This window comes from Oryza sativa, chromosome 8, assembly GCF_034140825.1.
Source record: "Oryza sativa Japonica Group chromosome 8, ASM3414082v1".
NCBI lineage: Eukaryota > Viridiplantae > Streptophyta > Magnoliopsida > Poales > Poaceae > Oryza > Oryza sativa.
Genome location: NC_089042.1, coordinates 16,322,501 through 16,343,820, shown reverse-complemented (window position 1 = coordinate 16,343,820; position 21,320 = coordinate 16,322,501). Strand labels below are relative to the sequence as shown.

Here is a 21,320-nt window from a genome sequence, read left to right as displayed (position 1 = left end):
CTAAAATTCCACTTACTAATTAATGTATAACTTGAATCGCAATATACGATCAAGTGGAATTCAGCCTAAAAGAAATGTAGCCGTTACCGCATAGAATATTTCCATAATAAGCTAGGTAAAAAACAGATAATACCGACCACTACCTCCATCCCAAAATATATGCAAACGAGCTACAAGATTTTGCGAAGTGAACGTCTCATATGGTTAGGTTTTTTGTTGGTGGAACCAGTCCACGCGAATTCAAATTCTAGATTTGATACGGGTGATAACAATTATAGCTAATTATTCTTTCAGTGGTAGACGACATATCCGTTAATATTGAAGTGCCTATGGCGACTTCGTCAATCTTAAGATATGTCGGCGCAATCTTCCAGATGTGCTCATATGATAAGGGATAAGATGATATATAGGGTGTATGTGTGTGTTCATATAAGTGAATGTGCATGTATTGTGGGTGCCTATATTTGTACTATGTTTTTTTAAAAAAAATCATTTATATTTTTAAACAGATGTCATATATATATATATATATATGTAATTTTTTGAATATGTCTTTTTAAGGAGGTGCTTATGGGGATAGGATGCGGTGGTAAATCCAGAAAGAAATAGCAGTAGAGTCTAAACAAACTAGATAGAGTTACATTTCCTCTCTCATCTACATATGATAAAAAAAATTAGTGAAGTCTTCGTGTAGGCTCTCATAGTTTATACTAGTAGTGGAGGCTCGAGACCCCGCCACTCCCATGTTGGATTCGCCCCTGATAGGATGTGTATGTGTTTTAATAGGGGTGAGTGTGCTCGTGTTGTTAACATTTACGTTTGTATTGTGTTTAAAAATATCGTTTATATTTTGAAACAGATGTAATCTACTTATATGTAATTTTTTGAACATGTCCTTTAAAGGTAGTATTTTTAAGAAAGTTGAAAGACCAGTAGCGTTGACATGGGCCTCTCCAGTTTGGACGGTTAACAGAGCACCTTATCGGGTTACGCGCGCTCTTTTGGACGTGCTTGCTAGGCGTTAAGCGAAGAGAGCACCATTCTGTTGTCTTCTTGTAGAGGAGTTACCTCGCAGTTGGGCAAGGTTGGATGTATGTGCCATATGATCAACCCACTGGTTCTCCTCACAAACAGTACTACTTGCTCCAGTGCCTGGCCTCCTATAAATTTAGCGTACTTGGATGGATGGAGTGCACTCTTCTTGTCTCGTTCTACTCTCACACACAAAAGTTCGCTAGTAAGTTACTTCCAAAAAAATTAAAACGATTTATAACATCAACCGGAGTAGTACGTATTTGCAAATTGCGGGCATGAGCACCTTCAAGCATGGCCGCAGCAACGACGAGGCAGGGAACAATCAAGGTGTGTACTACGAATCTAATTGATATACTTCCACCGTTTTTTTAAATGATATAGTTAACTTTTAAACACATACTTAATCATACATCTTCTTTAAAATTTTTTTTGCAAATGTAAAACACTACTAAAAAATCATTTTTGCAGACAAGGCCCTTTCATTTTTCCAGGCGGATATTTTTTTTCTGAACCACACATCTACCTGTGAAATCGAAAATAGGGGCTGAAATGCTTGTCAGATTACGAAGAGATAAATTATGCTTGAAGTACTTTAAGTGATAAAGCAACTCACAAACAAATAAATTATAAAATTTCTAGGAAGTATTCTCCATCGGTGGAATGCACATATTGAAATATATATATTTTTTAGACAATCAAGATAGGAGTAAAAAAATATAATGAAACATCATGGTTTATGAGTACTTATCATTAAACAAACAAATGATACCAACACTTTAACGTGAAATGTATTGATAAGTATATGTTAAATATTATAAAATTATAGATATGTTTGTTAAAATATTGCGTAAACATTGATTCAAATGTAAAAGCAAGATGATGTGGCCTTATGAGAGCACAAAAGAATGGATATAATTTAGACCATATATCTAAGGACTAAAAAAATTGAGATGATATGGCTTACTGAGAGAAGAAAATAAAAGAGATAATTTAAACCATAGATTAATCATCTTAGCAGTAAAAACAATTGATGTAATATGGCTTAATGAGAGAAAAGACAAATAACATTTACTAAATGAGGATGAATTACATAGTGATATATGATATTATAAAATAATGATGGAGAGGTACACTGAAATATTATATGAATTATGTGGATGATTTAACATGCTTACATTTTAAATCTCTAAAATTTAATAAATTACAAAATTCTAGATAATATAGCATGCTTGTATGATGCTTAAATGTGATTGTTAGTATATAATGATGTGACATCTTTGCATGTTAAACTTTAGGATTTAGTGGGTTACAAGTATGAACTATAAAGTTATATAGGATATTATAAAAAAATGATGGAGAGATATATTGAAATATTATGTAAATTATGTGGGATGATTTAACCTGCTTACATTTTAAATCTCTAGAATTTAATAAATTATAAAATTATAGATAATATAGCATGCATGAATGATGCTTAAATGTAATTGTTAGTAGATGATGATGTGATATCTTTGCATGTTAAACTTTAGGATTTAGTGGGTTATAAGGATGGACTATATAGTTATATAGGATATTATAAAAAAATGATGGAGAGATATTTTGAAATATTATCTGAATTATGTGGGATGATTTAACATGCTTGTATTTTAAATCTCTAAAATTTAATAAATTATAAAATTATAAATAGTATAGCATGCATGTATGATGCTTAAATGTAATTGTTAGTAGATGATGATGCGATATCTTGGTATGCTAAGTCGATCCGGTCGCTCCTTTTGAGTCCCGGTTTTTAGTGAAACCGGAACTATTGTGGATTTCGGCCGACCGACCAAAGATGGTTTCTCTACCAGTGATCGCAGTATTATCATCTTCTAACTCAGCAGGCGAGTCGACGTTTATTTTTTCATACGATATATATACCGTTCGTACAAGGTTACAATCATTGTTAATTCATGTTTACTGTGTTATAAGATACCGTGATTATCTTTTGTTACACTACTACATAAAAGGTTATAGGTGCCGGTTTTAAAGGGGTTATAGGTGCCGGCACAAATTATTCGGTACCTTTGGGGTTGCACAATTTTTTTTAGTTTTGCAGATGCTAAAATATCGAAAAAATATTTGATATTTTTATTTGCTACCTATACGATCGTACTCTTTTTACCACAAGTCACACAATTTTTTTAACTCATATTCATTCATATTCATGTATATATGTGTCAACTAAGATTGCAACTCAAAGCCTTTCTCTTGAACCAAAGCCTCACCATCTCACTCACAAGCATTTGTTGTCTTCGAAACAAATGCTATTTTTTTGAAATTATTGTCATCCAAAATTATAATTCATATTTAACACCAAAGAGAGCTCAAATAAAAAGTTTGTCAACTAAAACAACGTAGATATCATTTATATAGGTTTTGTCTCTATTCGATATCGTTCAGAAATTTTAAATATCCACTTATGCAAATAGATCTGAGATCTTGCAACATATTTTCAGACATCCAAACGACCTTAAATCCAAAGTGATCAACTAAAAGTTGTAGATCTTATCGAGCTCTAAAAATTTGACATAAAATTTATCATCACCCGACTTCCATATGAAAAAGTTCGATAAAAAACACGCGTATATGAGTTACGTTATTATCGGTACCGGTTTTAATTGTAAACCGGTACCTATGGGCTCATAGGTGCCAGCTTTTATTGAAAACCGGCACATATGTGATGCCCATATGTGTCGGTTTATGACAAAAACAAGTACCAATGGTATCACACTTATACGTGTCGGTTTATTATAAGAACCGGTACTTATGCGTGTCTATATCTACCGGTTTTTTATAAGAACCGACACTCATGATTTCGGGGGACTATGGTGCTGGTTTTTAAAACAAACCGGGTACTGATGAGTGGTTACAGGTAACAGTTCTTAATTTTACATTGGAAAAATATAGAAGAAGCTTCGAAGGGATCAGCTGGTCGGCCTCTACGTGGTGTTTTGCAATAGTGTTAATTAATTTGCATATTTTTTTACATAGCAGAAGTCACAAGGATGACATACAAACGTTCCAGTAAACAAGTCACATCTGCAAGTACGTACTATACACATTCGCCTGTACACTCAATTATTGTTGTTCACGTTTAATTTACAGCGCGTTCTGATACCTGATTATCTCGCGTTCTGACAGCTGGATCGCAACAACCGTCTGTCAGCGAACCACCCGGTACGTACACGCCTATATAAATACTACCTTCGTTCGAAATATATTCGCTTTTTACCCATCACATGTATACCAATGAAAAACAAAACAACTAGAATGACACTACTTTATCAAATCACAATCGATGTAACTATTTCTCACTCTATCTTCTCCTAATATAATTATTTTCTATTTCACAAAAAATTGATGTATTGATTACTAAAAAATTTTGAGACAAATGAAAAAAAAGGTAAAATAGAACTTATTATACGATGGGGGAAGTATATATTCTCCATTGCAGGAATGCACAACGGATGAAGTATATACTCACTCCATCCCATTTTTAAGTGTAGTCGTGAGTTCCCGTGTCTAATGTTTGACCGTCTGTATTATTTGAAAAGTTTATGAAGAAATTAAAAAAGAAAGTCAAACATAAAATACTATTTATAGTCTATCATCTTATAAAAAAACTAATCATAAAATAATTTCAAATAAAACGGATGGTCAAATATTAAAAACAAAAATCCACAACTACACTTAAAAGATGTGGAGGAAGTATTCTCCATCGGTGGAATGCACAGAGCGAAATAAATATTTTCTTTAGATAATCAAGATAGGAGTAAAAAAATATAATAAAACATCATGGTTTATTAGTACTTATCATTAAATAAATAAATGATACTGGCACTTTAATGTGAAATGTATTGATAAGTATATGTTAAATATTATAAAATTATAGATATGTTTATTAAAATATTGTGCAAATGATGTGAGGGGTGATGATTGGATATATGTATATGCTTGCATGTTGATTTTTAGAATTAAATAAATAATACATGATACTGTATGCTTCTATGAGATCAAATATGTATGTTATTGATAGTAGGTGATGACGTGGCATTATTGCATGTTGAGCTTTAGACTCAATGGACTATAACTTTAAAGAAAACTAGGTGAAACCCCAGGTGTTGTTGCGGGAGTTTACTATAATAACATAAGTGAAAATAGTGTGTAAAATATCTTAAACAACGTATCCATAGATAAACATAAATTTACATGGGATGATGTAATATGCTTGCATTTTAAATTTCTAAAATTTAATAAATTATAAAATTATAAAATTATAGATAATATAACATGCTTGCATGATGCTTAAATGTAACTGTTAGTGGATAATGATGTGGCATCTTTGCATGTTAAGCTTTAAAATTTATTGAGGTCATAACTTTATAGTAAGAGAGGATAAGTTGATGTAATTTAAATTTAAATTGTATATAGATGATGATTCAAATGTAAAAGTAAGATGACGTGGCCTTATGTGAGCACAAAAGAAGGAATATAATTTAGACCATATATCTAAAGCCTAAAAAAATTGAGATGATATGGCTTAGTGAGAGAAGAAAATGACAGAGATAATTTGAACCATAGATTAACCATCTAAGCAGTAAAAACAATTGATGTAATATGGCTTAATGAGAGAAAAGACAAATAACATTTACTACGTGAGGATGAATTCCATAGTGATATATTATATTATAAAATAATGATAGAGATATATATTGAAATATTATATGAATTATGTGGGATGATTTAACATGCTTGCATTTTATATCTCTAAAATTTAATAAATTACAAAATTATAGATAATATAGCATGCTTGCATGATGCTTAAATATAATTGTTAGTATATGATGATGTGACATCTTCACATGTTAAACTTTAGGATTTAGTAGGTTATAAGGATGAATTATATAGTTATATAGGATATTATAAAAAAATAATGGAGAGATATATTGAAATGTTATGTGAATTATGTGGCATGATTTAACCTGTTTGCATTTTAAATCTCTAAAATTTAATAAATTATAAAATTATAGATAATATAGCATGTTCGTATGATGCTTAAATGTAATTGTTAGTAGATGATGATTTGATATCTTTGCATTTTAAACTTTACGATTTAGTGGGTTATAAGGATGGACTATACAGTTATATAGGATATTATAAAAAATGATGGAGAGATATTTTGAAATATTATCTGAATTATGTGGGATGATTTAACATGCTTGCATTTTAAATCTTTAAAATTTAATAAATTACAAAATTATAGATAATATAACATGCTTGTATGATGCTTAAATGTAATTATTAGTATATAATGATGTGACATCTTTACATGTTAAACTTTATGATTTAGTGGGTTATAAGGATGAACTATATAGTTATATAGGATATTATAAAAAATGATGGAGAGATATATTGAAATATTGTGTGAATTATGTGGGATGATTTAACCTGCTTGCATTTGAAATCTCTAAAATTTAATAAATTATAAAATTATAGATAATATAGCTTGCTTGTATGATGCTTAAATGTAATTGTTAGTAGATGATGATGTAATATCTTTGCATGTTAAACTTTAGAATTTAGTGGGTTATAAGGATGGACTGTATAGTTATATAGGATGTTATAAAACATGATGGAGAGATATATTGAAATATTATCTGAATTATGTGGGATGATTTAACATGCTTGCATTTTAAATCTGTAAAAATTAATAAATTATAAAATTATAGATAATATAGCATGCTCATATGATGCTTAAATGTAATTGTTAGTAGATGATAATGTAACATATTTGCATGTTAAACTTTAAACCCTCCATCTATTTTTGATAGGCATATTTCCAAATCTGAAAAATTTCTAAATCTGCAAAATTTATTTTTGATACGCATATTTCAATCCTACCACCTATCATCTTAATGAATAATGACTTTCTCGGATTTAATGCGTGACTCTCCATTCTTCTACACAAGATTGGCTATATGGGCATCGAGAAATGTAAATACTTCCTCCATTTTTTGGAAATGATATAGTTAAATTTTAAACACATACTTAATTATTCATCTTCTTTAATTTTTTTTTTGCAAATGTAGAACACTACTAAAAATTCATTTTCGCAGACAAGGCCCTTTCATTTTTCCAGTCGGATACTTTTTTGGAACCACACGTCTGCCTGGGAAATCGAAAATAGGGGTTGAGATGCTCATCGGATTACGAAGAGATAAATTATGCTTGAAGTACTTTGAGTGATAACAAAATTAATTTTAATTTTTTTAATAAGATGAACGTGTGACAAAAAAATCAACTGTGTTATATATTAAAGGCTCTTTTTAACTTATGGTACTGGCCATCTTTATTTCTTCCTAATGATGAGATGAATATAATGTACGTATTATCGTAGTATTGTCATCTTCTAACCCAGCAGCCGAATCGACGTTTATTTTTTCATACGATATATATACCGTTCGTATAAGGTTCAATCATTCTTAACTCATGTTTACTGTGTTATGAGATACTATGATTATCTTTTGTTACACTACTACATACACGGTTATAGGTACCCGTTTTAATGGGGTTGTAAGTACCGGCACAAATTATTCGGTACCTTCGGGGTTGCACAATTTTTTTTTAATTTTGCAGATGCTAAAATATCGAAAAAATATTTGATATTTTTATTAGCAACCTATACGATCGTACTCTTTTTCCCACAAGTCACACGATTTTTTTAACTCATATTCATGTATATATGTGTCAAGTAAGATTGCAACTCAAAACCTTTCCCTTGAACCAAAGCCTCACCATCTCACTGACAAGCATTTGTTGTCTTGGAAACAAATGTTATTCTTTTGAAATTATTGTCATCCGAAATTATAATTCATATTTAACACCAAAGAGAGCTCAAATAAAAAGTTTGTCAACTAAAACAACGTAGATATAATTTATATAGGTTTTGTCTCCATCCAATATCGTTCAAAAATTTTAAATATCCACCTATGCAAATAGATCTGAGATCTTGCAACATATTTTCAGACATCCAAACGACCTTAAATCCAAAGTGATTAACTAGAAAGTTGTAGATCTTGTCGAGCTCTAGAAATTTGACATAAAATTTATCTTCACCCGACTTCCATATGAAAAAGTTCGATAAAAAACATGCGTATATAAGTTGCGTTATTATCGGTACTGGTTTTAATTGTAAACCTGTACCTATGGACTCATAGGTGCTAGTTTTTATTGAAAACCGGCACATATGTGATGCTCCTATGTGTCGGTTTATGATAAAAACCAGTACCAATGGTATCACATTTATAGGTGCCGGTTTATTATAAGAGCCGGTACTTATGTATGACCTTGTCTACCAGTTTGTTATAAGAACTGACACTAATAATTTCGGAGGATTATGGTGCTGGTTTTTAAAACAAACTGGGTACCGATGAGTGGTTATAGGTAACTGTTCTTAACTTTACATTGGAAAAATATAGAAGAAGCTTCGTAGGTGTCAGCTGGTCGGCCTCTACATGGTATTTTGCAATAGTGTTAATTAATTTGCACTTTTTTTTACATAGCAGAAGGCACAAGGATGACATACAGACGTTCCAGTAAACAAGGCACATCTGCCGGTACGTACTATATACATACGCCTGTACACTCAATTATTGTTGTTCACGTTTAATTTACAGCGCGTTCTGATACCTGATTATCTCGCGTTCTGACAGCTGGATCGCAACAACCGTCTGTCAGCGAACCACCCGGTACGTACACGCCTATATATATACTACCTTCGTTCGAAATATATTTGCTTTTTACCCATCACATGTATACCAGTGAAAAACAAAACAACTAGCATGACACTACTTTATCAAATCACAATCGATGTAACTATTTCTCCCTCTATCTTCTCCTAATATAATTATTTTCTATTTCACAAAATTTGATGTATTGATTACTAAAAAATTTTGAGACAAATGAAAAAAAAAGTTAAAATAGAACTTATTGCACGATGGAGGAAGTATATATTCTCCATTGGAGGAATGCACAACGGATAAAGTATATATATACTCACTCCATCCCATTTTAAGTGTAGTCGTGAGTTCCCGTGTCCAACGTTTGACTGTCTTGAAAAGTTTATGAAGAACTTAAAAAACAAAGTCAAACATAAAATACTATTTATGGTTTATCATCTTATAAAAAAACTAATTATAAAATAATTTCAAATAAAACGGATGATTAAATATTAAAAAAATCCACAACTGCACTTAAAAGATGTGGAGGAAGTATTCTCCATCGGTGGAATACACAGATCGAAATATATATTTTTTTAGACAATCAAGATAGAAGTAAAAAAATATAATAAAACATCATGGTTTATTAGCATTTATTATTAAACAAACAAATGATGCCGGCACTTTAGTGTGAAATGTATTGATAAGTATATGTTAAATATTATAAAATTATAGATATGTTTGTTAAAATATTGTGCATATCATTATAGATATGCATATACTCACGGTGGCCTGAACTGTCGTTAGGCTCTTGTCCTCGGGACATGACTTCACTGAATTGGCCAAATGTGCAACACCGATCAATCGATACATGCATGCATGCGAAAAAAAAAAAACAATATTTGGAATAAGTTCATCAGTTCCACCGTTGTGGATTAATAACTTTGTTTGTATATACCTTTGACACAGCTGATCGGAGAATGATATGGAGCAAGCAATCCAGGCGGTAAACACAATCGCGTACTTCCCCGGCCCATGATAAATACATAGGTACATATATCTAATGTACCCTGCCTTACGAGTTTAATTAATTATTAAGGGAACAGTGAAATATTTACGGAGAAGTATTTACTTATATCAGAAATATATTCCAGGCACATTCATACACAAACTTAAGTATTTGTTTCTAATATCAATATCTAAAGTAGTAATCTGCATGTAGCGCGTGAGCAGCGGAAGCATGCATAGAAGATATTCATCGGATCGAAGATGGCGTTCAGCTATATTGTAATAAGGAACATATAAGAATCCAGCCATACTTCCCGGCGCACCATCTCATACATGTGTGTATAGCATACGTACGTGCGCGCGTATAAATATCCATACACAACCACATTGCCGGTGTGGCAGGTAATCACTAGTTCGTATACTCGTACACATGTACTCGTGGGCGTACGCACTATACTATTAAATGTATATGCAATACTGTTAAATGTATGAGTTGCAATGTAAGCAGTGCTTGTATTATCATCTATAGTTATTTGTGTACTCGGGCAGTTTAATACAAGCACTGCTATTTATGATAATACAGAAATAATAAAATACAAAAGTTTATTACAAGCGGTTGCTTTGTAAGCTGTGCTACATAATTATAACCTATGTCCCATAATAATTGCAATTATAGGATTCAAATCTGTCAAAAATAATTGTCACAATAGAGTATTAATTGTCTCATAATCACTTCTCATTCAATTTTATTCTTATACACCATTTAAGAGCATCACCAAGAGATTACGTATAATCTTCCTCTGAAAATTTGTTTTTAGTTTTCCTAAACTGAAAATAGGAAGTAAATAAATAAACTGATGTCGCCTTAAAAGAAAGCCTAAAATTTATAAAAAAACTAAAAGTGGACCCCTTCTGTTAAACTACCAACGAATTTATTTTTCTCCACAAAGTAGACCCCTTCTGTTAAACTACCGACGAATTTTTTTTTCTCCGTATGCGCCGAGAATAGATCGCACTCCTCCCTCGAATCAACGGAGCGAGAAATACGGGGAAGGAAACTCCAAAACATGTGTAGGACTATAGGGGATATGTTAGATACATCTTTTATATAAAATACATTAAAATCAGTTTTGGGAAGAATATAGGATGGCTGTTGGTGATGCTCTAATGAGACATACCATAGTTTTTCATCAATCTTAATAGTATATGCTAAATAACCTATAATTGTAATTTTTTTAGGACGAAGGTGGTAAAATGCAAAAGCCTAGCTACTAGGTTGTGTTCGTTTTGGATGGTTGGGAACCAAACTCCTCCGCACAGAAAACCGAGCAGTCTATTAGGGCATCACCAATATATATGGCAAAAGTGATCCATATAGATGGGACCCACATAAAAAGACTTTAACTATAGCAACCTCCACGATGTATATAGATACAAGGTAGCAGCATTAGGACATGAGAGAGAAATAGAGATAGATAGTATTATTTATTCCAGATGGGTAGTCCATATGCTTATGGATACCTTTTGTTATTTTCTCCATATAGACTAGTTGTATAATGATAAAAGGTAGCTGAATAGAATATTATATTGCCTATGGACTACTTTTGCTTCACATTGTGGATGCCCCTTAGCGTGTAATTAATTAAGTATTAGCTATTTTTTTTCAAAAATGGACCAATAAGATTTTCTTAAGCAACTTTCATATAGAAACTTTTTTGCAAAAAAAAAACATACCGTTTAGCAGTTTGAAAAACGTGCGTGTGGAAGACGAGAGTGGAGAGCTGGGAACCAGAGGAAACGAACTAACCTGTCAACTCCCAACGCTATGACGACTGCTCTACCCTATTCCCGATCTCCTCGAGGCCACCCGGGCGTGCGGCTGTTGGTTTATTAATTAGGGTTTGTTTGGAACTCCAAAGTTTCCAACTCCATTGCTTCGTTAAACTATTGAATGGTGCTTTTTTAAAAAAAAATATTTCTATACGAAAGTTGTTTAAAAAATCATATTGATCAATTTTTGAAAAAAAAATATTTAATTAATCATATGCTAATAAAATGCTCCGTTTTTCGTGCGTACTGTCTAGGGTGGGGACCGGCAGATGGGCATAGGCACGAGGTCAAGGCGTCAAGCACCTTGCGATATTTCTGTAGCTAATCTGGCAAGAAAGAGAGCATGGAAACAAAGAAAACAGAGAGGAACAGAGCAACGCTTGAGGGAATTCTTCTGGATTTCTCTATCTCTAATCCATTTCAATTTTTCAATTACAGAGTCCAGCTTATAACATAAAAGCCACACAGAATATCAAGGAAATATTGGAATTAAAAGATGGGCCTTAGTCTATTATAATCGTCCACTATAATCAACTAAACTATAGTGATTTACTTTGGTGTATAGTTAACATTAACGTAAGTAATTAATCTACTTAGACACGGTGTCTAGGTAGTTAATTTTCGGTGTTTGCTCCGCATCCCACAGTAGGTGTGAGGTAGGTGTAGAGGTGGTGACAGCCCTCACGATGCTGAAGTCACCTCTGTCCGGGTGTGTAGTAGAGTGATATCTGGGAGCAGCGAGCTGTCCAGTGCCTGTTGACGGCTGTTAAATACAAAATAACACCGTCAATACCTGCATAAAACTATAAATGTGAAACATCAATCATAGTGGTAGGTTTTATTTCTAATGATTTCCACCAGTGTTGGTGTATATTTGTATGCAGGTGACAAACTACTAAAGTTGAGAGGAAATAAACATATAGGGAGGGGAATTATACATCCCGCTGGAGTCCATGGAGTGATGAGCCCACAAACTATATTAAATCATTATTTATTGGGCCAACGCTAGAAGAATAATAAAGTGGGACCCAAATGTCAAGAAATAAAAGAAGGCCGGAGACGGTTGGGCCAGCCCATGGTTCGGCCGAACCGCCACAAAGCCCAATTCATCCCAGCCTTCCACATGGACGTCCAGGGTTGCTCCCTAATGACGGTTGGAGGGCGTTTAGGACATTTCTCATAGCTGTAACCGTCATATGAAGCCTATAAATAGAGCTCCTCTCTCTCACTTCACTCACACACCAAAGCATGAGCTGAATTACAAGAGGCTCTAGTGTACTTTATTGTATATTAGAAAAGAGAGAGAGTAAGGTAGAAGGAATCAGAGGAATCCCGAAGTTGTCATTAATCTCCTTCTACTCTTGTATCTTGTTAATTGTTTTGTTTTAATAGAAATATCATTCTGAGTAATTAAGGTTTGCTTCGTAAGAATTACTTCTTGGTTAGTTTCTAGCTAATTAGCATGCGGGATCATTGTTCACTATAGTCCATTTATTTATAGTGATTGCTTTAGTGTTTGATCGGCACTAGAGTAGTTATTAATTGCGTAGATGTGATGTCTAGGTAATTAATCTCCAATGGTTGCTGCGTATCCTACAATACGTTTGAGGTGGGTGTAGAGGTGGTGACAGCTCTCAAGAGCACTTAAGTCCTCCCTGTCCGGGTACGTAGTAGAGCAACTTCTAGAAACAACGGGTTGCCAGTGCTTGAAGTATTGCGTTAGGATTAAAGTTAACATTTCCCTAGACACTGTTTCTCATTAGGCAATCCTCTATGCCCTCTGCCCGCATTAGCTTTGTGTCCTTGGTGAACCTGACGAGGAGATAATCACACACGTTCCCTTGGATTCAATACCCTTGAAATACTCCATAGGGGAAGTGCTACATCGGTATATTAGTGCGCTTGCGGATTCTATCTGTGATCGTAATAAATACCAACAGTGCCCGAAATACCTCATTAGGATTAAAGTTAAGCTTTATGTAGACCCTGTTCTTCACCGGTGAAACCTCTCTATCCTTTGCCTATCCATAGCTTCGTGTCCTTGGATGAACCTAAACCCGGAGTTGACACACACGTTCCCTATGGAAATCGATACCTGAGAATACTCCTGGGTGAAGTGCTACATCGGTATTATCCGTGAGCTTGCGGATTTTATCTCTAAAGTTAAGAAATACTAACAAGCATTTCTGGCGCCGTTGTTGGGGAATGGTTGCTGTCTATCTTCGAACCTTGTTCATCTTCATATCCTTTTTATTTTTCTTTCTTGTACCTTTACCCCTGCTATCCTCGAGAAGCAATCATGTAAACTCTTCTCAACCGATGGAGCCGTCATCATTCTTCCAACTCTCTGCTCCATGGGGCAAATCTTACGAGCCACCTCCTTCATCGCAGCCAATTTTTACAACTGGCTACGAGATTCGCCCCGAATTAATAATCATGGTTAAGGAAAATCCTTTCTCTGGTCTAGACCATGAAAATCCTTACCATCATCAGCGGGAATTTGAACAGCTCTGTTTGTGCCTTAAGATTCGAGGCATGAAGCAAAATACTTCGGTGGAAATTGTTTCCGTTCTCTCTTTAAGAGAGAGTAAAGCAATGGTACACATCTACCGTCAAATGTGCGAACGGTGAATGGGAAAAGTTGCGAGATAGATTTTGTCTTGCCTTCTTTCCGGTAACCCGTATCACTATTCTGCGGGTAGAAATCCTGAGTTTCCAGCAGATGGAAAAAGAATCAATCGGTGTAGCCTGGTCCAGGTTCACTAATCTAGTGCAATCTGGCCCAACTTTGTCCATACCCGATCATGTGCTATTGCATCATTTCCATTCAGGTTTAGATAAAGAATCTGCATTCTATCTAGATGTAACTGTCAGAGGATCATTCTTGCACAAAACTCCGCCTAAAGCAAAGGTGATTCTAGATCGAATTCTGGAAAACACCTCCTTTATGGGTCAGCTCGATGAGCCCCCCCCCCCCCCACGAGGCATCTGTGTCTAGAATAGAGGAGCCTCTGGTTTCCGAATCTGAGCCTGAAGTTTCTGCCTCTCCCGATTCAAGCAGAGAACTTCTTCCCGAGCCATCGCCCGTTGTGACCGAAGAAATTCGAACTCCGGGATGTACTCCCTTGTTCAGGAATGGATTCAATGAAGACTACGGAAACACTCTGATCTATTTTAGCAAGAGAAAACCATCTGCTCCCTTGCCACCTCCCGATCCAATAAAGTATCAATTACTAAAGGAAACAGTCCGGGAGATGACTGTCACGCCCGGAATTTCTATCCAAAACATCAAACGCTTACATGTGTGTAAACCCTCGTCCATGAATCAGCCGAGGCACACAATATCAAACTGATAATAGAGTGCAAAAATTTATCTAATTAATAGGCGAATATAAAGTCATTACTGAGGTAGATAGTTCCTCTCAAACAATAAAGATCTAAGCAGTAGAAAATAAAATAAATAGCGTAGGCTACTCCATCCCACAAGCATCTTGACTAGAGGTACGCTAATCCTCCACACCTTCAGCATCACTGTAGAACTCCTCCTCTGATGAATGATTGCAAGGTGAGTATATGACATACTCAACAAGCCACGTAGCAAATATGCAAGTGCAAGGGATAACAAAGGCCTTAATAAGATAAAGTTGAAATCTAAATGGCTTTAACAATAATCTGAACATAAGCAGTCAGATATATCACATAGAAATATGTAGAAAATAAATAAATAGAGTAAGCAATTCATGAATCACACAATTGATTAGTTCGTCATGCACTTGCCTTTAACCTTGACGGTAACCCGATGTAACACTCTCCACATCGGATCTCTCCACACCTAGCAGTACTAATTTGTAAGAAAAACAAAGAATTTGGAAATATCCACCAAATTCCCTAGATTTCCCCTCCTTCTATCCTATTCCCCCTTTTCTCACCCTCCTTCCTGTTGTTCTCTTCTTCCCGCTAGCAATAGGAGAAACACAGTAGCAGCCGCGGCGGCGACGAACGGCGACAGTGGTGACGTCCGGCGATGGCGGTGCCCTAAACAGAGAAGACGGCTAGGGCTTCAAGTATTGATCTCTCATGTTCCCCTTTTTTTTCTTTTTTTCTGTTGGTTATATAGAGAGAGGTTAAAGAAAATCGAACGGCCCACATTAATTCGATCACCGGAAATACATCGGGACTCTGTTTACCTCAAACTTATAGTCTACTTTGCACTACACGACGAGCCCTACGCATCCACGGTTCCTGATCGCCTAATCGAACAACGGTTTAAAAGTTGAACTTTTGCGCGTTTGTTCTAATATTTCTCGAAATACACTAATTCGAAACTCGGGGTATTATAGGAGTAAAGGAAGGTTTCGAGGTCCAGTCAAGAGATCGGTCAGGCTGATCTTCTGGGACAACAAGAACGGAGTTGAGTTTGTCTACATGGAGGTAAAACCATTTGGATCCCCATGAGCCCCAAGATGAGTGGCAGTCGAAGGGGATGTATTCGCCCTCATCCCATCTCGGAGACAGAACCCGCAGCGTCCGGAGATCTTGCAGGCATCCATCCATCGAAGCTCATAAATATATATGAAAAGATCAAGAAAAGGCACTACGCCAATGTAGGCCTCTCAAAGATAAGAAAAAATGATCAGAAAAGCGATGGAGTTAGGGTTCTGGTGGACAAGATAAAGGTTGTAGAAGTTCAAAATCAGAAGAAGAAACTCAGAAGGGGGAGGAAGAAAACCACAACGAGCTAAATCCTCTAGAACTACGATCTGTCCTAGGGTAGGTTTTGGTTCAGTACCTCCTTCTAAGCGCTTCATGTTGTTTCGCCTAGGAAGAGAGCCCTCCACCTGCAGCTTCTTCATCTCAGTAGTATCGACGCTGGACTTTCCCAAATCCATAAGATCGATGTGTGCGATGTGTGGAAGAAAGGTGGCTAGGATTTCTTGGAAGCAGAAAGGACTGAAGATGTGTGCGCAAGGAAGACGAAGGCGTTTGGGCAAACGGAATTGAAATGGATCCCAAAACCAGGTTTAATAGGCGCACTACTTGACGGTTCGAATTTCAAGGAAAGGAGAGAGATTGCCGCCGAAATTTGCTCAAGACCGTTTATGGCAGTTGTTTAGACTTCAATTCAAATTTGTTTGGAGAATGTTCTCCTTCCTTCAGTGATGTCGCATGCATCATGTCTTCTCGATTCTAATCGAGGATGACCAAGCGAGCACGACATCTGTAACGCCCTGAAAATCGCCCTAGGTTTAAATCGTGCTTTAATGCATTTCTAGAAATTTTAAAAGCCTAAAAAGAGCCTCCAACAATTAAAACTCACCAAGATTTATGTCAAATTGGCTTGCGGGTATTTTTAGTAAATTCCACATGCTTCAAAATATTTAACCAATTTTTACTTGAATTTTTAGAGCATCCTAAATAATTTTAAGGCAACAAAAAGAATTAATGAATTTTATAAAAAGGAAAAGATAAAAGAAAACCTCTTCCTCCTCTTGGGCCGTTTCCGGCCCATCTCTCGCTCTCTCCTTCTCTTGGCCCAGCCGGGCTGCCCCCTCTCTTTCCCTCTCTCCCCTCCCACTTCCTCTCCTTGGGCCCAGCTCGCCCCTCTCCCGCGGACCGAAGTCCATTTCTGCTCCTCCACGCGCCCCAGACACCAGCCCTCTCTCTCCTCTCCGGCCAAACCTAGCACGTTGCCGCCTCCGATTCGTCTCCTCCACTCACCGTTCCTCCAAATTAATTGAGGGGGATTAATTCCCACCTCATTCTCTTCAATATATATATATAAGAGGCAGAGTAAGACATCTATGGAGACTTGTACTCGAGATTAGATATAAAAAGAAGCGAGAGCTACACCCTACATCTATGTGGTGCTCTACATCTTCTCACGCCTCTATGCTGCGGGAGGGATATAGATAACAGATCCGGTAATCCGCGTTGGTTTACAACAAACACTATAGTAGAGGCAAGTTTATTTGTTACAAAAAATTAGGTTAAGAGTTTTCTATACACTCCACAGACTCTCAAATATCAATTGAGATTGTGCAGTACTGCTCACTGACATGTGAGCCCGAGGGGCTATGGAGCCCACATGTCAGTGAGCACTATTGCATGCAGACGACCTACATCCCTCACATACCTATTTCATCTGTGAAGTTAATGTATCAGCCAATACTTCAACGGAAATATACAATCCAGAATTCCACATAGTTTGACATAATTAATGGCAAGTAGATGACAGATACATGTTTATATTTTTTATATAATTGTAGACGCTTTATGTCTGGCGATGGACAAAGCTCTTATTATGAGTTTATAAACAGACCACTCAAAGTGGAATAAGTAATTTAAGAAGAAAAGATAGGGAAAAGATAAGAAATAGACTTGAAACAAACACATATATGCCTATACGAGCGCTTTCCACACACAAACTGCAGGCTCAATCAGATTGTTATTTTACCTTTCGCACGAGCTTTAGGACCGTATAGACAGCCTGCAGCACGCCGAACGCGATGGCGATGATGGCAAGCACAGAAGCGACGGCGACGCAGGGGTTGCGGCAGTGCTCGCGCAGCATCCACGCTGTCCATTGGGATGGCCGACTCCGGTAGCGTTGGTCCAGCGCCACACACTCTTTCTGCAGGTAGTTGCGGCTAGGGTCGTCCAGGTTGAAGTTGACCCCGTCGCAGAGAGCGGCGAATTTTGTGGCACAATCTTCGTCGTTGCGCATAAGGTGATCGGTGACGCGTCTCCGGGCCAGCAGCTCGACGTCTTCCTTGGTGCACGCCAGCTGGGACATGAGCACGCAGTACGCCGTGACACGCTGCGGGATCATGTCAGGGTTGCTCTGCTCCAGCCCGATTAGGTTGCCTAGCATGCACCATGTCTCGCCATCGACGTACAGGCTGGGAAATTCGAGTCGTATTCCGCCACACCGCCCGATCAGCTTCACATCCAGGATTGAGAGAGCACCGCATGCCTCGCCGCCGGGGCCCTCGGCGATGGAAATCAGGTCGACGCCTGTGAGATCGACGCGGGCCTTTTCATATTGCTTGGCCCGGCGCCAACGAAGGAAACGGCGCACCCCCTTCTTCTCTGGTGGCTTCTCATTCCTGTGCTCGGTCGCCGAGGCGCCCGTGATGACGTCGATCGCTGTTTCGTCCTGCTGGGGGTGGTTCCCCGATGACGCCTCGCCGTGGGAATGGGCGGCGCGCGTCCCTGCTGCTGTCTGCTCGTGCTGGGTAGTCGAGGCATCCGTGATGACTGGCACCATCTCGATCGCTGTTTCGTTCTGCCGGGTGATGTTCGCCGATGACGCCTCGATGCGGGAACGAGCAGCGTGCGGCTCCGTCGGAACTGCTGCGCCGGTAGCCACCTGGTGTGTGTGTGTCAGCGCCCGCGGCTTCTGGCATCCTATCAGGAGTATGTGCAGCAGGTGCAGGAGATGAATGGGTTCCGGTGTCACGTTCCACCGCTGTCCGATGGCGTACCCGTACCAGTTGAGCACCTCTCGTTCGATGTACGAGCAGAACACCTCTACCAGAGGTTTACCAGTCACGCTCCAACCTATTATTCCGTTGATCTTGTCTAGGATGAAGAACGGTATCTGATTCTCAGCGAGGTAGATGATGTCGCGTTGTACGTTAACGTCGATGTCTTCCCTGTATCGTCCGCTACCTCCTCCTCCTCCTACCGCTGCTGTCCTATCCTGTCGAACTACGAACTTGTGAAGGATGTAGCAGCCGTCCTCGAGCAGCATGCTCAAGAAATCCTCCGTTGTCATATGCTTTTCGTTTTTATTTAAAGAGTTGAAGTCGTAGTAGCACTCGGGTGAATTATCCACGTATCTACTCAGCTCGTTCATCCATTCGCTCTTAATTTCCGATGAAGATAGATCGCCGCTGCGCCTCTGCGCCTCCTTGCGCAGGATGTCGTTGAGGCATTCTTTCTTCTCCACGTTCCCCCGGAGAGGCATATTCCTGTGGTAGGGCCCGATGGAGACGCATTGCGGTTTATATTGGCGTGGGACGACGATTCTTCCGATGAAGTAGGTGATTCCACCACTTCCTCGGGGGACATCTCTAGTACGGCTGCTGCTACCTTCCTGATGTCCTGTAGTTATTCATCGGTCCGATGCATACAGTCAGCTTGAGAAAACTATTTTAAATTCAGTAAACCAATTATACTGGAACTAAGTCCAGTTCGATTTCTCTTGGTTCAATTTATCTCAAATACAGATGAATTACAAGTAGTGATGTGGTGACAAGAGAGTACGAGACCTTGTCTTTGTTTTCGTTTAAAGCATTAATTAATACTCCCTTTGTTTCAGGTTATAGGACGTTTTAACTTTAGTCAAAGTCAAATTACTTCAAGTTTGACTAAGTTTCTTGATAAATATAGTAATATTTATAATATCAAATTAGTTTTATTAAATCAATAATTGAATATATTTTCATAATAAATTTATCTTGGATTGAAAACGTTATTATTTTTTCTACAAACTAAGTTAAACTTAAAGCAGTTTGACGTTAACCAAAGTCAAAACGTCTTGTAACCTGAAACAGAGGTATTACATCCTAAACAGGGACCTGGTCTCATAGTATTATTTTACATTTTACCTATAAATATTACAAAAAAAAAAGTGTGATACAATACCAATAGAAATTTAATTAGTGAGATCAAGAATTACCGCTTTAAATATGTGTGATAGCTATGTGTGTATGGTGTGCATGCGTACGTGGTGATGTTTGTGCATATCTTGTACAGAAGTATATACAGCTCAACCTACGCATGATATATGGAAGGTCCGGACAGATTAGGAAGTGCAGTGTCGAAGAGTACGAGTGAGCCCTTTTTTTTATTTTTGTTGGAAAACAGTACGAGTTAGCTAGTTACATGATTGAATTTAAGGATGGTATGGCAACGTTGTTCGTGTTGATCTATGCAAGTTCATGTACTAGACGGTTTGAATAGAGCACGAGTTATGCGAGAATGCTACCCAGCTATCGATCGCTAGGGGTCGCTAGAGGGGGGGGGGGCAATCAGATTCTGATTCCCTCCCTCCACCTTCACCGCATTACTTTCATATTTTAGTAAATTTATGCACCTAAAGTTTGTACACCTCAAAGTTTACACATCTCCACAAAAAATTTTAAAAAAACAAAAAGTTAGAAAAATTTATGTATAGAAATACAATATATAAAAAATTTGAATTCAAATTCAAATTTGAATCGGGTATATAAACTTTTGACTTATAAACTTTGGGTCTATAAACTTTAGATGTATAGAAATACTATATATAGAAAATATTTGAATTCAAATTCAAATTTGAATCGGATATAATTCAAATTCAAATTTAAATTTGAAACGGGTATATAAACTTTATGTCTATAAATTTTAGGTGTATAAACTTTAGATGCATAGAAATACTATATATAAAAAATATTTTAATTCAAATTCAAATTTGAATCGGATATATAAACTTTTGACTTGTAAACTTTTGGTCTCTAAACTTTAGATGTGTAAACTTGAGGTATATAAACTTTAGGTGCATAAATTTACTAAAATAGGAAAGTAATGCGGTGTCAAAAAAAAGAAACCAGGTGAAGGGAGGGAGGGGGGGAGGGGGATCGATCGCTACCCCCATCGCCTGGCGATCGATTGCCCATTAGGCGTACCCCGAGTTATGCGCGC

General features: G+C 37.0%; 1 protein-coding gene and 1 long non-coding RNA gene across 9 annotated transcripts in view; one reads left to right on the top strand and one right to left on the bottom strand.

The window, feature by feature from the left end:
* The first annotated feature begins 1,188 nt into the window (after nucleotides 1–1,188).
* LOC9271211 (uncharacterized) lies at nucleotides 1,189–10,415 on the top strand. 8 transcript variants are annotated; one of them, XR_010734380.1, is made up of 7 exons: nucleotides 1,189–1,362; nucleotides 4,072–4,122; nucleotides 4,219–4,254; nucleotides 8,643–8,693; nucleotides 8,790–8,825; nucleotides 9,765–9,845; nucleotides 10,018–10,415. It is a non-coding gene; the product is annotated as an uncharacterized lncRNA (long non-coding RNA). The 8 variants fall into 8 exon arrangements; XR_010734379.1 differs by having other exon boundaries at nucleotides 8,640–8,693; XR_010734378.1 differs by having other exon boundaries at nucleotides 4,069–4,122.
* A 7,400-nt stretch (nucleotides 10,416–17,815) lies between these two features.
* The window catches only part of LOC4345356 (UPF0481 protein At3g47200), a 13,118-nt gene continuing 9,613 nt past the window's right edge, over nucleotides 17,816–21,320 (bottom strand). Inside the window, exon 2 of the mRNA XM_015794362.3 lies at nucleotides 17,816–19,739. Within this exon, the coding sequence (XP_015649848.1) occupies nucleotides 18,079–19,739 (1,661 nt within the window). The 3' untranslated portion in view covers nucleotides 17,816–18,078. The remainder of the gene's footprint in view (nucleotides 19,740–21,320) is intronic.